This window comes from Carex rostrata, chromosome 20 (assembly GCF_964058835.1).
Source record: "Carex rostrata chromosome 20, lpCarRost1.2, whole genome shotgun sequence".
NCBI lineage: Eukaryota > Viridiplantae > Streptophyta > Magnoliopsida > Poales > Cyperaceae > Carex > Carex rostrata.
This window is the reverse complement of record NC_135937.1, coordinates 320235-338023: the sequence shown is the minus strand read 5'-3', so window position 1 is coordinate 338023 and position 17789 is coordinate 320235. Positions and strand designations below refer to the sequence as shown.

The 17789-nt window shown below is 33.8% G+C and overlaps 2 protein-coding genes across 3 annotated transcripts; one reads left to right on the top strand and one right to left on the bottom strand.

Moving 5' to 3' along the window:
• Window positions 1–435: 435 nt before the first annotated feature.
• Window positions 436–5510, bottom strand: PBCP (Protein phosphatase 2C family protein). Of its 2 annotated transcripts, none has more exons than XM_078322325.1 (11): window positions 5276–5510; window positions 5067–5118; window positions 4894–4970; window positions 4348–4453; window positions 4134–4204; window positions 3775–3854; window positions 3587–3684; window positions 2230–2353; window positions 1221–1303; window positions 1076–1124; window positions 436–731 (listed from the first exon to the last, which is right to left on the bottom strand). In XM_078322325.1, exons 4-11 carry the CDS (start codon window positions 4381–4383, stop codon window positions 667–669), a joined length of 606 nt encoding a protein of 201 aa, XP_078178451.1. In that variant the 5' UTR covers window positions 4384–4453; window positions 4894–4970; window positions 5067–5118; window positions 5276–5510; the 3' UTR covers window positions 436–666. The 2 variants fall into 2 exon arrangements, with proteins under 2 accessions (XP_078178451.1, XP_078178450.1); XM_078322324.1 differs by having other exon boundaries at window positions 4348–4429; window positions 5276–5475.
• A 4707-nt stretch (window positions 5511–10217) lies between these two features.
• On the top strand, window positions 10218–15806 carry LOC144572097 (golgi-to-ER traffic-like protein). Its single transcript, XM_078321507.1, has 12 exons — window positions 10218–10400; window positions 11099–11178; window positions 11515–11593; window positions 11853–11934; window positions 12384–12537; window positions 13001–13091; window positions 13499–13582; window positions 13837–13883; window positions 13978–14106; window positions 14350–14434; window positions 14725–14808; window positions 15455–15806. Exons 1-12 carry the CDS (start codon window positions 10359–10361, stop codon window positions 15467–15469), a joined length of 972 nt encoding a protein of 323 aa, XP_078177633.1. The 5' UTR covers window positions 10218–10358; the 3' UTR covers window positions 15470–15806.
• The last annotated feature ends 1983 nt before the right edge of the window (window positions 15807–17789 follow it).

Sequence of the window (17789 nt, the reverse complement as noted above, 5' to 3'; positions counted from 1 at the left end):
TTCAATGCATTGAATGAACTTAATTTTTTTATGAAAATTAGCGTGCAATTTTGTTCAAATGGTGTTAGAAAAAAATTTAAATAGTTAAAAAACTGCCATACAATCTCGAAAAATATTTTCACACAAGTTGAAATTTCCATGAATAGCTGCGGGGTCATCGGACTAATGGAGAGCAGTTTATTCGGCCCAACGTGTTGTCAGTTGTCACTTGTGAACCCTCGATCTAATTTAATGAACTGTTTATTTTTGTTAAGAATATCAGAGACTCTTTATCTTTATAAACATGACAGTACGGATGTACCATTTTATAATTTTTTGAACCGATGGATCAGGAACTGGTCATACACTACAAAAGAAGATAAAGTTTGGCAATCTATTTTTTTTTCTACTGATCTGCAGCAAATTACTGCCTTAAAAATATTTTCACACAAATCATGAAATGGTACAGTACTGATATTATTACTAAAAGTCAACACTTGACTATCTATATTCTGATTCCAATTCAACATCATTACAAAACCATATTATTAAAAAACGAAAAGAAAAAACAAAGAATAAAGCTTGCATGCCAACTTAGTTTGGCATTCAATTTTTGAAAAGAAAAAAAATGTATAACAGAGCAACAATTAGTTACTAAAAAGAATTGCAGAACCGACCATCAGTTAATTACTGCTCACCGGAAGCTTTTACAACTTGTGCAACAATCACAGTTATATCATCCAACTTACCACCTGAAATTAAACATGTTTATTCATTGAGCGGGACAATTCACGCAACTTGGCACCATGCCGGAGTGTAGCACAATGGTCAAGGATAACACACACAAAATCTAATTAACAACCGAAAGTTCAAGAAAACATGACTCACGTCAAACAAAAAAGATGAAGGAATTTGAACTCAACATCAGGTTTTTGGTATTGGTACACATCAACCCAGCACCCATAAATCTAATTAACTTTTTTTTTTTCTGTCAATACTAATTCCAAGGTGACTAGTTTGATTTGTTCTGGTATGGCCTAACAAAGGACCAATACATTGATTCTTGCCAACTTCCCGAGCACTGAGGCACACATACCTGTTAACTTCTTTCCGAGTAATTTCTCCCACCATTCCACATCAAAACCCTGCAGAAGGAAATTCATAGTCATATTAGACAACATTTAGGAACAAATATAAATATAAAATATCAACAACCAATGGTAAAGAATTCCATCTCATACCCTATTTCGTGATTCGATGGAGAATGGTGAATCAAAGTAGAAGTCCTTTGAATGATTACTAGCAAGTTCTGCTAATTCCTTGGCTGCAATTTATAGAATATATTGATTCAATAATTTGTGCGAAAATTATTCCAATAAATGAATAAACAAATAAACTGTAAAAGAATTTTATTGGTTGGTATGTCTCTAATCACTTCTTTTACTCAACTGCGCATATCCTTTTTATGGAACAACAATAATTGACAGTAAACAAGCGTAGCCAATAAGAAGTTCACACACAACCTTCCAACTCTTTCCACATTCAAATATTGGCATTTTTTACTTTGTCTGTACCAGTGCCAGATCAAATTTTGTATCCTGCTCATCAGGTGAAAAGACACAAAGCATACCAAGAACTAATAAGGAGTCCAGCTAGTATGACATTGGTGTCATATGACACCAACACCAAAATTTATTGGATAGACTTCAAACGATGAATCTAAGCCGTTCAAACCGATTGACAGTGTGAGTGATGGGTTTACATGCAAAAAATATTTTTTTTTGAGTTGTTTAAGTACAAGTCAAGCGGTCAAAAATGTTGAAAAATGAATGCATTAAAATTAACTTAAAAACTCACATTTGACCGCTTGACTTGATACTAAATAAATTCGAGAAGTTATAAATTTTGCATGTAAACACACAATTAATGAAGTAGATCGCTTTGAACGGTTTGGACTCTTCTTTTGAAGTCGATTAGATAGGTTTTGGAGTTCGTGTTATATACTAGCCTGACTCACTAATAAGATCTACAGTTTGGGACCAGACTAGCATTTAATGTATCCACATAATGACCTCATGGTTGTTATCAGTAGATCCTCCCGAATAAATCATAGCAAGTTTAGGACCAAACTTAGCTCTAGTGTATTTCTTATAATACAAGGGATTTTCAAGGGTGTAGTATTTCACCAAGAGGGAAACCTTCTTAATTAATAGCACATCTTAATTTTTAAAAAGCAATAAAAAAGTTTACCAGCCTCGGCCATGTCCTGAAACTTGGAAATTTCAGAGAGAATCTCACTATCAAAAACGTTGTCAAAAAGGCCATCAGACCCCATCACAATTATATCCTGCTCTTTCAATTTTATGCTACATACCTGCATTAGAAATTGATTATATGCAGCAATTATTAGATTAAATAGTTACTAAAAAAAGTTTATTGTATAGACGTGTTAAGAAAAAAACAATTTCACTTAGCAGCAGCTGCTAAGATTTAAAAAAAAAAGAAAAAAACAATTTAATGAAATCATAGTTCATAAATAGATATTGGTAATTCTAATGTAAATTCAAGTTTTATTGTACATACTACATACTGTCTTAGATACATCCTAAATAATAATTATTGATTAAAGGGTTAAAATAGTCATTTCAATAATAGTATCAAACTGAGTATCTTATAATAAAATTTGTACCGCAATCCCAATAACTAGTTTAAAATCTCAAGTGTTTGGTTTGTCATCAATCTGTACATCTTCTAATAATTAATCTGACAGAAATACCCTTTTCTGGATAAAAAAAAGGAAAGGGGGTGTAAGTCCAACCCGTAAATTGTGGATTTAGAATTTAAATGGTTAGGTATGGATTGAATTTTGATAAACCCGACATAAATTTTTTGGATGCAGATTCTTTTAAAATTGTTGAGTAAAACCTGATCCAACTGATTTACATTATTTCTTAAGAAAATTTGTTTAAATATAACCATAATAGTAAATATCATCATAGAATAATGCGGCATTTTCTGAATTACAGTATTTTAAATATAACTTTCTCTAGTTATTGTTAGTTAGAATATATTATATTTTTATTCCAATGATAACTTACGGTTAGTTGTGTTTTTTTTTTTTTTTTTGCTAACAAGTTTTTTTTCAAAATGAAACCCACCAAACCTGACCCCTATCGTAAATCGGATCGAATGAACTTTATCTTGATTGGTTAGTCAAGGATTGAAAATGTTGTGATCCAACTATAGTAAATCAAATTGACGACCTAGATAAAACCCGACCTACCTGATCCATCTACACCCCTACATTTTAGCCAGTGGATGTATCTAAGACATGATGTACCTCAAAACTTGGATGCATGCTAGAATCAACCATTAGATATTAAAATTGGACCAGCTCAGAAGTCAAGAGAGAGAGAAAACAGAAAGACCAAAAATGAGAGGAGAAAAAAAGATGTACTAGTATAGTAGTAACTAAGTGAGTTAAGGATGGATGTTCAATTTATCATTTGCACTTATCATTATCAATATCAAGCTTCAAAGGCATGGTTTTGAATAAATATTTTCACTTTTGCAGTTCTGATAACAGGTAAAGAAAGAAAGAATGTACAGTTGCATCTTCATATGTTTGACCAATTGACTCTGAGCTTATCTGGTATGGACAGTCAAAGTAATGCTCTTGTGGACATGAGGTGAAGATCACTTGTCCTATTCAATAAAATTTGCAAAATAAGCAACATAACTAAATTAAAAATAAAAAATAAAAGAGAGTCCGGAATATATTGGCCACGAGTTCACCTTTACGAATGATTCTCAAGCCACAATCACCAACGTGTGCGATTTTTAAGGTCCCGTTCTTCTCCATCATAGCAAAGAGTCTTAAAATAACACATGAAGTAAATAAAATGAAAAAAAAGGAAGAAGAAAACTAAAGCGATGATAGGAGGTTAGTTTCCTCATTTGGATTGTCTTTCTGTATGATAGAGATCCCTATATGTTTCACAACTACTCAAAGAAGTAGAGAGCACCCCTTTTAATGCCAGAATGGCTGAAAATTAGTAACTTTGGGCTAATCTCTCGGATAATTCTACAGAAATAAAATGTCATGGTAGGATATCTATGTCAAAAAGTGAAAAAAAGAGAGGTTAATTACTAACGCGGTGGCTGATCCCATAGAAGTGGTAGCCTCATGGGACTTCCTCAAGAGAATTTGGGGGTCACAATTTACCTGCCAAACAAAAAAAATACAAAAAATCGCATTTTACAAAAATAACCAAAAAAAATGTAGTGAGGTGCAGGTTATTTCAGCACTTTACAATTTACTCTGAGATTTATTGACCATACTATACACAACTTGACTGGAACACATACCTCTTCATCAGCAAAAAAATTTGATACATGAGACATCAATTCACGAGAAAATAATGCAGGGTCAACCTTCCTCTCTGCCCATCTGTTCAATTAAATAGCAAAAAAGCTAGAAAAATAAAAGTTAAAAATATGTGTATAGCTAGTGCAAGTTAATATGCTAAGCCTTAAATTGGACAGGATATATTGACAACTATATTTGCATGACGGCCATGATACCCAATAAAATGGAAATCAAAATTTAAAATAAAAATAAAATAGATATGTTCTCTGCAGTTTCAATATGTTTGGTCGCCGATCAAGTGTTGATAAATTGAACTGTTATTTTTTTTCAAATCACTTGATGTGTGATGATAAAAAGCATTTTAATTTTCAATAAATTCAATAAACAAGATATATAAACTATAGAGGACATTATTTAAGATTTGATTCCTTTAATTTTGGATAACTGACTGACTGTTTGCTCAGTTGTCACATTTGCAAATAAGTTGTTGTCAATATAACCTATCCCTTCTGGAATAATTTTGATGAAACATATGTTTATTTTACCCCGAAACACCATCAGCAACAGCAAGAACTCCATTCTCACCACTTATGAAGAAGGCATCCTCTCCACCTCTTTCTACCTTGGAAGTTGACAAAAAAAATTCCAATTATTCAATTTACTTTTTTAAAGACGGAAGAAATCGTCAACAAGAGAATTAGCAATAGGCAGCATTTACCTTTCTGGGGTGGGGAATGAGACGAGCCCCAACTGATAAAGAGATCTCAGACCTATGATAGCATGAAGAAGCGATAATTTTGATTATTCATACAAAAATATCATTAACTAAAAATTGACCAAAACAATTCTATTATAGTTTAGAAGTTGGATAAGATGGGGATGACGGAGAATTGAGTTTCGAAGAGACTAAGAAGTGATAGTATGTACCTGACTGTACATGCAGTGCAGATGGGAAATTGCCTCCTTTTGGTTCTAAAGGGAAGATTGAGAAGAGTACAGTTGGATATGGAGACAGAGAGACGCCACCCGGCACCACTAACCATTTCTCCGTCTCTTTTCAATCGGATGCTTCTATTAATTGTTGCTAGCAGAGATTGTGATTGTGATTGTGAGTGTGAGATGGAGAGCGGTGAAGCGAGGCAACGTCGACGACAAGAGATATCAGATATGGTAATGGGTGCAGAACTGCGCCTTTTCCTTCTGGCTGAGATCCGACGGCTCACGTGGCATCACTTGGGATGGCATATCTCAATTTACCCTTACTTAAAACGAGATTTCAGAGATCCCAACCTTTCCATTTGAAACCAGCGCAGCGCGCAGATCTTACAATTTTAGAGTAGAACTAGGGTGTTCTTAAGCTCACCAAAGTATTTGGTGAGCTTGACTCAAAAACCCGTTAAATCGGTTTCAAATGACGAATCCGAACCGTTGGAATCCGTCTATTTTACGTGTGATGCGTCTACATATTAAATTTTTAAACTTTCGAATTAGTTTAGTATAAAGTCAATTGGTCAAAATTATAAGGTTAATAAATTAATTTTAGTGCATTCATTTTTTGAACATGTTTTGACCGCTTGACTTTATACTAAACTAATTCAAAAATTTAAAAATTTCACATGTAGACGCATCACACGTAAAATAGGCGGATTCCAACGGTTCGGATTCGTCATTTGAAACCGATTTAACGGGTTTTTGAGTCAAGCTCACCAAACACTTTGGTGAGCTTAAGAACACCCTAGTTCTACTCACAATTTTATGAGGGCATATTACTTTGTCTTAAATCTTAATCCTACCTAAACATCTCTATTTTTAATTTTAAAGTTCAAACAGACAATCCGAACTGCTCAATATGATATCCACGCTAAAATATCATTGGAGATCAAATTTTATATTTTTTGAAACTTTTTTACTACTTTTTAAAATAAGTACAAAATCATTGTCTTTAGATGATTCATAAATTTTTTAAATAACAGTAATTTTCTATCTATCTAAAAAAAATAGTAAAAAAATTCTAAAAAAATGTAAAATTTGATTTGCAAGTACATATTCATATGGAGATCATGTTGAACAATTTGGATCGACCGTTAGAATTTTGAAAACTCAAATATTGAGCTATTTCACGAAGGCTCTTTATACTACGCATAGCACTGTAGCCAACTCCTCTATTCAATTTACAAAAACCATCAATAATGAAAATGATTTTCTCATTTTTTATTCTGAAATTAAATTTCGGTATCTAAATTATCTATTCAATTCTCCCCTACTCCTCTTTGGCTGCCATAGAAGATTAATATAAGAAAAATCGAAGTTAAAATTCTGTATGGAAACTAAATTTCGAAAATCAATTTCGGTATGAGTTTTCTCTCTCATCTTTAATTCGATCCCACTGTAATTAATTAATTAATTAATGATGGTTTAATGGGTTGATTGTTTGAAAAAAAAAAAAATATATATATATATATATATATATTCAGTCCAACTGCAATTAAATAAATATATGATGAGCTTTCTCTTTCCTCTTTGATTCTCTTATCTTTTATATAAATATTTGTTTAGCAGGTAATTGGTAAAAAAAAAAAACTTAAATTGGATATTTTAAAAAAGAGAGTTCAATGCAAATAGAAATTCAACTTCGTTATTGGCTTGGAATGAGTTGAACCGTGTGGTCATTTGGTATGAAAATAATTTTTGGCATGAGAATTATATATCAAATTTGATTTACGATATTGATTATTTAAAAAATAAATAAACAATCAATTCGATATTTAATTTTAATTTTTTTATGATAGTTTATATACAAAAAAATCCTTACTCTGTTGCACCATTTTCTCCTCCTTTTCCGAACCCAATAATTTTCCGTCATTAAAATCGGAAATAAATCTGTTGTGATTCTAAAACAATCGCAAGACCCTGTGATTTCAAATCTACCTTTTCATTTTTTATAATACATGAATCTCAATAATATATATATATTTTTATGCTCGAATCTCTAAACATATAAATGGATAAATTTAAATAATTACCCAGCTGATCTGTATCGATTAAAATCTGCTACATCTGCTCCTCTATTCCCATCGAAACGATAATAAATTAGACATCAGTCTCGAGCATCTCCAAGTTGAGATCGAATCGTCTGCCCCCCGGGGGGCAGGAATTTCCTGCCCCCAGAGTCTCTGCGGGTGGGACCCCATTTAAAAACAGTAACAAAAATTAAACCCTTAAACAGTAACGGTCCCACCCCGGTCCCACTGCGCAGAGACTCTGGGGGCAGGAAATTCCTGCCCCCCGGGGGGCAGAGGATTTGATTTCCTCCAAGTTGCACGTGTTATGCATAAAATGAAATCCAACCCTTCAGATTCTTCAGAAGGAAGCATTAAGCATACATATTGGCATAGTGACAAATTAATAGTTTGGATTCGATTCGGCGAGATCAAAAATTCATAATTTGAGTATAATTCGGATATAATTCGGAAATAATTTGTTACAAGTGTATAACTAGGAAGCAAAAAAAAATCACTCGAATTTAAATTGCTATACAAAATTTATGTAATTCCCAGACACAAAAGATCTTAACATCCACTCAAATAGTGTCCGACATGCTTCATTTTTTTTTTTTTTTTTTTGAGCGGCAAGTTTTTTGAGAATTGAGATAGGAAATAGGGATCACATGGCCTGGCAACAAGCTTTTGTTTTTGCTTCTCTCCTCGCGTTTCTCTCTTCTTGTGAATAATAAGCGATAAGTTTGACGAATTTTTATGAAAAAAATGCAAATAATTAGTAAAATTATTAAAATTCGCGTTTTATTCGGTCAAAGGTTCAGTCAACGTATAATACAATGTTCGATTTGATAATATAAAAAAAACAAATTATTTGTGAATTAAACGCGAATAAACGCAGACCTTGTCACTATGCATACTGGGAGTCATGCGCGTTCACATTCTGCTGCACAGCGAGTGATTTTTTCAATTTTATTATAATTTAAATTTGGTCGTACTATTTAGGATAATTTTTTGTATCCACTTCAGTTGTATTTTTATCTTAGCAGAATGAAATAAACTCGGCCATTTTTATTAATATCCCTAAAAAAAAAGAAAATTTTAAAAATGTCCCTGTCCCCCAATTTTTATCGAATATGCCCTGACCGCCTGGGCCTGGCGCGGCCCAAATAACCCAGTGAGGCGCCCCCCCCAGTGGCGCCCCATATCACAAGTGAGGCGCCACCCCCTGGGGCGCCTCACTGGTATTTGTTTTTTTTTTTTTTTTTTTTTTTTGAGAAATCTGAGGATTTTGATTTGAATAATTTTGTTGAAAAAAGTGTTGGGTTTATGTGTATGTGTATGTGTATGTCAAAAAATAAAATATTATGTATATGTGTATGTGTATGTGTATGTGAAAATTCGGGACCATCCAAAAACAGTGATTTTCAATAAATCTAAAAAAATAGTAAAAAAATTTCAAAAAATATAAAATTTGGTGACCTGATTGTAGGAGTATGCGGGGGGTGGCAGGGGGGCGGCAGCCCCCTGCGAGCGATGTCTGAGACTACTTATTTTCAGTGAAGTCAATTGCATGAAAATTCTTTAACCGACGGTCCAGATTAGTCAAATTACCCATTAAGATGTGCGGTCCAGATTAATCTGTTTTTCTTCACAAAACTCTTCAAATATTTTATTTTTTAGCATACACATACACATATACATAATATTTTATTTTTTGACATACACATACACATACACATAAACCCAACACTTTTTTCAACAAAATTATTCAAATCAAAATCCTCAGATTTCTCAAAAAAAAAAAAAAAAAAAAAAAAAAAAAACAAATACCAGTGAGGCGCCCCAGGGGGTGGCGCCTCACTTGTGATATGGGGCGCCACTGGGGGGGGCGCCTCACTGGGTTATTTGGGCCGCGCCAGGCCCAGGCGGTCAGGGCATATTCGATAAAAATTGGGGGACAGGGGCATTTTTAAAATTTTCTTTTTTTTTAGGGATATTAATAAAAATGGCCGAAATAAACTTATAGACTTATTTTAGAAAATTAAAAATTCATTCTGAAGCCGGTGGGCCGTGAGCCCGTGACACGGTCCACTCATAATAATTTGGGCTAAGAATTTAAATTGCATTTAATTTCAAGCTGGAATTGAGATGTTAACAGTCAAATCGAGTAAGCGCAAGTTTTTACGAGTTGTGCTGAATCAGTTTGAGTTGGGCTTAGTTTATTCCAATTCAACTCGTCTCGCAGCTCTAAATTTTTTATATAATTCACTCACCTCGTAAAATTTTAAATATTTTACTTACAAATTTAAGGATACGTTTCGATGAAACAAGAAATAAAACAAGAATAAAACTAATTTTAAATTTAAAAATAGGAACTAATTTTGATTTTTGATTGGACTAGTAGAATAGTGAACTAATCTATGTAAGACAAACAAAGAATAGTGAATTAGTATTAGTTTTGCTTTATTCAAATATTGAATAGTTCAAAAAAATAGTGTTATTATCGAATTAGTGCTATTCTTGCTCCATCCAAACACATCCTCAGTAATTAGAAGAGATTTCTTTTATAATCATGAAGACTTGAATCAAAATTCCAACCACCATATGTATCCATGATCGGGTGAACTTCTGGATGCATAGGTTCATGCATTTAATTTATTTTAACTGTCCGCATTTAGTCAATTTTGACACACATTTTATCCTAATTTTTTTTTGGACACTTTGTACACATGTATTAGTTGAAATTAATATACAAAAATGAGGCATTATCATGCTAAAATTTTAAAATTAGGAATATTTGTGCTAAAAAAAATGTGGGATAGACAGACTAAAAGTTTCCCCAGAATACAAGAAAAGTGTAATGTTTTGCAGGGGCTCTTTTGCTTATTCATCAAATTCTTTGCATTGCGGGTTGCGGCTTTCTCCATCTCTCTGATCTAAATTTTTGCTATCGATCGAGGAAAGGTGGAAAGCTGATAGGGGCGGAGATAGAGGTTGCTGCTAAACCAGCCATGTCGAGGTCATTTAAACGCGAGCTCCCTCCTCCTCAAGCGGTTACTCTCTCTCTCTCTCTCCCCCCTGTAATTGGTCTGATGTACTGTGCCAGTGAGAAGAGAAAAAGATACAGTAATAAGCAAATTCCAAGATAGAAAGCCTTAATCTGACGTCTCCATTTGTTCAATAAAATGACTAATAGGCAAATTCCTAGAAAGAAGCGTCAAATTGACTTCACCGTTTGTTAAATATCTCAGTTTGGTTGTAGAATTTTTGCAAGTGTTGGAGCTGTTAGTAGGGGTTTGATTGCTCCTCTGCTAGTTTTTTTCACAACCAGAACTTCAAAATTTAGTGAATAAAGTGGAATTGATATACTGCTAGGCAGGGGGCGGAGGCAGACTTTCACAAAAAATATGGGGGTCGATTTTGCAATACCCATAACATTTTAAGTTATGGGGTTACTTTCACAAAAAATATGGGGGTCGATTTTGCAATACCCATAACATTTTAAGTTATGGGGTTACTTTCACAAAAAATATGGGGGTCGATTTTGCAATACCCATAACATTTTAGTCTAAACTATATAACAAAATCAACTACTTTTGGAAAAGAATGGGGGTTGATTGACCCCCATTTCTCCTTATTAAATCCGCCCTTGCTGCTAGGAAGCTGCTTATGGAATTACTGATTCACTTCATTCAATGGAAGTAGCATAGAAGTTCAGAATAATTGGTTAATAATTCATTCAAAATTACAGGCCATAGAGAAATTAGAGAAGATGGTTAACGAAGGGAATTACTACGAAGCTCAGCAAATCTACAAATCCACTAGTGCAAGGTACAAATTTTTCTCCTTTTCAATGAGATATAGGTACATGAGATGATGGATATTAACCTTTATTTTGTTTCAACGTAGACCGTTGTGTAATTTTTGTTCGGAATTAGTAAAATAGACCTTAAAAAAATAGAAAATCCCTTGCAAAACACATGTCAGTAATAATATGGGTATTTTGTTGTGAAATCTTTTTACTGATATTAATTTAGTATTATGTATCCAGTACGAGGATAGTACCTACTTAAGGTATTGGTATACTTTGTATGAGAGGCGTCTATCACACGCTTCTTAATTTTTGATGAAATAATACAGGCAAAATGAAATCTGACCATGTCACAGGTATGCTTCTGCACAGAGATACACTGAAGCATTGGATATTCTCGAGTCAGGTGCCTTACTTCAATTAAATAATCAGCAGGTATCTTATCTACTTATATTTGTTTTCTATGGATAATAGAATATTTGGAATAATTAGATGTTATTTATAGTTTTGAATACTTCATGTGTTCGAATATTATAATAATATTCTGCAATGCAAGAGGAAGTAAAAGGTAATTAAAAGAATAAATAAAGAACAGATGGGAAATTGATATTGACCTGTATACATAACAAAACCTCTGCATCAGCAGTAACCAAATCCAATGTAGAAGTCATCATTTGAGCAAATTGAATTTCAGGTGACATGTGGAGCGGAGCTGGCAAACCTATTTGTGGAATACCTAATTAAGGGGAAGTTCCCCTACAATAATGAAACACTAGGTACTATAATTTATTTTGTAGTTTTTCTTGCTTTTAGAAAGGATGTGGGTACCTAAAAAGTAAAACCGGCACTATTTCATCAAAATTTACCCAAATTATTCTTTCATACATAATTTATTTTACAAACTCATATGTGATATGATAATTTGCAAAAAACATTTTAATATTCCCCATCACCTATCTACATTAGCGCGAACACTTCCCATATAATCTGCATAAAGGATGGGAATGGAAGGTTAGTTTGTGCATTGTTTGAGGAGGTATGCATGATGTTTCGTGCTTTTTACATTGTAGATGAAATTTGTTGCACCATTAAACATTGAATTATAACAGCAGCTATAATAGTTATAATAACAATACTATAATTACGATTACTAAATTCTTTAGGGATTCTATTCTGCCCATTGATGTATCTTTTCATCCTTAATCATTATTTTTTTAAATCTTAGGTCGTGTAAGTATGATATTCGAGGCATTTCCAAGAATATCCTTGCCATTGGAATTGCTAGTAGATGACGATGACATGCAGAAGCTGTCAGAAGCAATGGTAGCAGCTAAGGCGCGTGTCGAAAACTGCTCTACTTTCTTGAGAACTGCTCTCAAGTAAGTCTGTTTTATTTAACTATCATTTGTACCTATACCTGCACCAGTCAGCTTCAATTTGGTAGAAGCTCCTACAAACAGAATGATAGTAGTTATGACAAATCAAATGGTTGAATCAGTACTTTCAAGTTTCCACCTTACCTGGGAATATCATACTGTTCAAATCTAGAGTTGTATCGGTTTGTACCTGGTCGCGCATCAAACTTCTAATGAGGCTAAATATGCAAAAATTGGAAGTGGCTCTCAACAGTAAAACATTTGTGCAGATGTGGTATTGTCAGTCTCAGTGGCTAATTAGGTGTATATATTAGTTCCATACCTATACTAAAACTGTCAATCCTTTCATAATCTTCATTTTAGGTACTTCCTGTTGTATTTGGTATTATTGAGACCTAGCTACGTTGTGATTTTGTACGAAGGAATTATTTAGTTAGTTGGCTTGCTGTTCTTTTTTCCTTATTAGGTGGTCGGCTGAGTTTGGAGCATCAAAGAATGGATCACCTGAGTTTCATGTGATGCTCGCTGATTTCATGTATACTGAGTCTCCTGAGACAGTATGTTTGTATAAAATTATATTTAATAGAGCTGCATGCGCACTCCTCAACTCTGATTTTCTATTTTAACTAGAACTCCATTTTGTTGTACAACCAAAAGTTATCATTGGTTTCATTTGATATTCTTACTTCCATATGTGAAATCATTTCTTTCTCTGTTTTACGCGGTACTCATTTAAATTGGGTAACTTGTGACATATAACATGGATCCAAAAGGAAATATGAATAATTGTCAGACTAAATTGTAAGGTTGAACCCTCAAAGGACGAAAGTCGAATCCTAATAAAGCACAGGGATAGTTAAATGGTTACTTCTTTTGCCATCTTTTTGTGTAAATAAAGTAGATATGTCCTGATGCGAAAAAGTATATAAATAGGCGAGATCTTAATAGTTTTCTTTATTTCTAGGATATGGCAAAAGTCTCAAGCCACTTTGTCAGAGGAAATAACCCTAAAAAGTTTGCCAAGACTCTTGTCAACTTCATGAGCAAGGTAAGACTCAAAAAATTAACTTTGGTGCTGCATGCAGGCATCCTATGTGATGATGTTCCAGACTTCCAGTATTAACTTGTGTGAATCCGTTTTGCCAACTATGTTAATATATTGTTAACTCCTTGAAGTTTCCAACATGGTCAGTGACTCAGTGATATATAATCCTACTGGTGTGCTTCACTGGTTGGGAGGACAATTAATGACATGGTATCTCTCCGAGTTATCTATTTCATTGTAATATTTTATTTTAACAGTGTTACCCAGAGGAAGATGATGTGGCAATTGCACGTGGTGTCTTAATGTATGCTCCTTTTATTTTCATTCGACATGCACATGTGTACTAAAATCATATTGCAAAACTGATGTTACTTTTTCCTTCCTTTTTTCCTTGAAAGGTATCTTTCACAAGGGAATCTAAGAGATGGAAACATCCTTATGGATGAGATCAAGCAGCAGCTTGAGTTGGATGAACTCAACTTACCAGAATCTGAATTAATGCAATTCATTGAGTATCTTTTGCTAACGTAAATATTCAAATCGGTATTCTTAGATTAAATCCGTTCTTTGTAGTTTTCTGCACACATCATTATTATGATATTATCCAAAATGCCCAAGCTATCTTCCATCTTAATAATTCAGGGAGAAATACAGAGGCTTAGTTTTGGCATTTTAAAGAAAAAATTACTAGGGGTGATGAGAGATAGTAACAAGTTTTGGGCTGTTATCTTCATTTGTTTCTGATTTATTTGTGTATTTGTGGGTGGTAGGTTGGAAAGAGATGCATATCCAGTTATGAAAGTTTTAAGGCAGAGCTTCAAATCAAGTATTGATCGCGACCCTTTGTTTGACGAGGTAACAAAAAGTGGCATTAAATTTACTTTTAAAAGAAAACCCTCCTGATGTAACAATTTATTAAATTAGTTACGCATGGTTGATAAACTTATAGAGAAACAGTTATTTGGCTTTATTTTCTGTGGGAGTGGGGGATTGTACTGAGGAAAAATGAATACCTATTTTGTGGTGTAAAGTGTCAACTGTAACCAAGAGAGAGAAAAAGGAGAAGAAGAATAACAAAATAATTTTTTGAGACACTACTCTTGCTTTTTTGTTTACTGCAATATTAATATTTCCTCATTGTGCAGTCTTTAGATGAAATTGCCGAAAAATTTTACAACGTGAAACGTAGATCTGGTGGCTTACAAGGTCTTTTAGGCGATCTTTTTAAGGTATAAAATTCTTGATGTGGGATGTGGGATGTGGTTTAGTACTCAAACCCCTTCTTTTTTCCTTTGTTTTTACATACTTTTCCTAACCATTTGTTGTAAATTGAGAGATCTAATGACTAATCATCATAGCTGCGAATAAGCAACTTCATCTGCATAGTAAAATTTGCACATTACAAGTGGAGGAAAATCGTGTAGTTAATGGATTAACTACCCTCGTTACTTCAGTCAACTATTTGTTCGTTGAAAATTTTCTCAATACAAGGCCAAGGTCCTAGTTATGAGGAATCTCGGCTAGTATGCATTGCACGCATTATGTAGACTGTTCCATATTTGTTACTATACTTACTCTTGAAACCAAACTTGAGATACTTTGATGTGCTCAGACTTTTACAAGCTTGATAACCTTTTTATTGAAATTTCAGGGACAAACCCAACAAGAACTCCTAAAAAAGTATGATAATGGGTTCAAATGCCTTCTGTTCCTATTTGGGAACAAGTTTGTTAAGAAAATGCTTTTGGATCTCATTTAACCTTACACCATCTATCTGAACTGCAATCCCTAGTCTTTACTATCATCTGGTATCAATCAGTTGTGTTGATGTTTTGAAATAATGCATGCTGCTTTTCTTTTGTCATTTTTTTTTAGATGCCAATGATGTGAGGTGCATTTGCTATTATTGAGTTATGTCGGCGACTCGTTGAGTTGCGTACGTGGATTGATGATATGTATACTCAGCAGTTGTACTATTTAAAGAGCTAGGTATGTGCTTGAGAAGCAGGCAGTTTTGCAATTGATGTACAATTTGTTGTCACATTAATGTGTAAGTAGAAAACACTAGTGCATTAAGCGTTAAGCTCCTTTTGATAGGACTAAATGAAAAGCATGTCGAGTACTTTGATTTTAATTACCTTATTTTATTTATTATTATTTAGAATAAGGTTGAAGTACCTTTACTTTTCATGCCTATTAGTGTTGCTTCTTTAAAATATTAATGTTCTTTTTTGGAAATAGGTGTTATGTTGCAAAAATATGAATACAATTATCATATCACGGAAATGGTGAATGTAATTTACAAAATTATCCATATGATTTGTCTTTTGTATACAATTTTTGGGGAGAATTGTTGGTACACCTATTAAAACAATTTTTGGGGAGAATTGTTGGCTAGCCTTTGGTCGATTACAATTCAGGTAATTGGTGAGCGAAAGGACAACACACGAACGAAGTCAAAATATGGAATGTAACTGGCTAATTTTTCTGGATTAAACTAAATGGCATTAAGCTAGCACATATTTAGTTGGAGCACCACATGGGAGATCTGGTTTGACTCGTGGCAGGGGCTCCCAAGGGCAAGTACTAGAGTGCCAACTGCACAGAAGCCAAACATAGCACTATGTGAGGCGTGGCCAGTGATCCAAAACATTATTAATTCAAATGAAACGCTTCAAGCTGAGGAAATAGAATTCACGAGATATCGATCGGATAACCTGGAGGTGGGAAAATCTGGAAGTGCAAAGCCCCGGCAACAGCTAGGACCTAATGCTCCAAGGTAAAACGCTCACGAGAGACATGCTATGTAGAAGAGGAATGATTATGAATCTGCCTCTAAACTGTGCAATTAATGTGTGATAATTGTCCAGTGGAGTCCTCTCTTCACGTGCTATTTTTATGTCCATATGCAACTCATGTGTGGTTTGAAGGTAGCAAGGACCCTTGGCATTTGGCAAACAGATTTCCAAACCGGCTTTGACGATTTCCAGAATATGGAAACACTCCTGGCGTATGGTACAGGCCCACAGTACTATGAGTCTATGACCCAAAGGGAGTGGACTTCAAGATTCATGTGTGTTGTTTGGGGAATTTGGAAACAGCGAAATGAAGATGTGGCTCAAATTTTAGCTAACAGATGCACTGAAGAAATGAAGATGTGGCTCAAATTTTGCTAAATGGAGCGGTACAACAAGTTAACGAGATGTTTAAAAGCTTAGGTCTGATGTACATTTTTCTCCCTTTTCTGTTAGTTTTATGCAAAGTCTTGATTTGATGCGATCACTGTTTGCTTTACGAAGAGTGCGTCTGTTCCACAAAAGATAGTATGAGGCCAAATCATTGGCGCTGGTTGTAATGATATTTTCTATTAATCCAATTCACTTGTCAGCGACTGGCAAGTTTTCAAAAAAAAAAAAATTCAGTAGCTAAACTTGAACATTAACACTCAACAAATTATTCATTAGAATGCAAAAGAATATTGATCATAATTGGATAGTAAGAACATGTTCGTTTGACGAGAAGGGTAAATTAGTCATTTCATCTTCAAATAAGAAGATTAATAATAAGTTCAAATAAGAGTTTATAATTAGATTAAAGAAATGGGAGATGAGAATGGTTGGTTGATTTCAGTTGGGAAATAAGTAATTTTCAAATTTTGATGAAAAAATAGATATTTAGAAGTTTTTGATAGGTATAACATTAAGTATCTCTAACTTTCATTATTTAAAATTCTAGCTGTATATTTTATTATGGTTCAAAATATAAGTTCTTTAAGAGTATCTACAAGACTACAACGCAGGAAGCGTTTACAAATTTAAAAAATTCTAGCTATATATTTTTCTATGCTTGGCACAAAACTATAGTTTTGTGCCAAGCATGGATAATTAGCTGCCGGATTTTGGTACTGCGATGGTTGTGTAGTTGGCTAAGGGATCATTGAAGTTGTAAATTATAAAAAAGAAAACACACACACATTAATGTCTTGTTTTAATTGGTATAATATCATAACGGTGAATTACATGTCCAATTTCTCAGTAGAGAAAGGGGAGGTAGCGCAATTGACTAGAAAAAAGTCTTAGAGTTGTTGTACCTAAAGATCAAGAGTTCGATTCTCCCTCACAACTTCGTAGCTTCTGCAAAGGTTTTAAAAAAAATTCTCAGTAAATGGTACTTAACTAGTTTAACTTCTAATTCATTTTCTCCAAGTAAA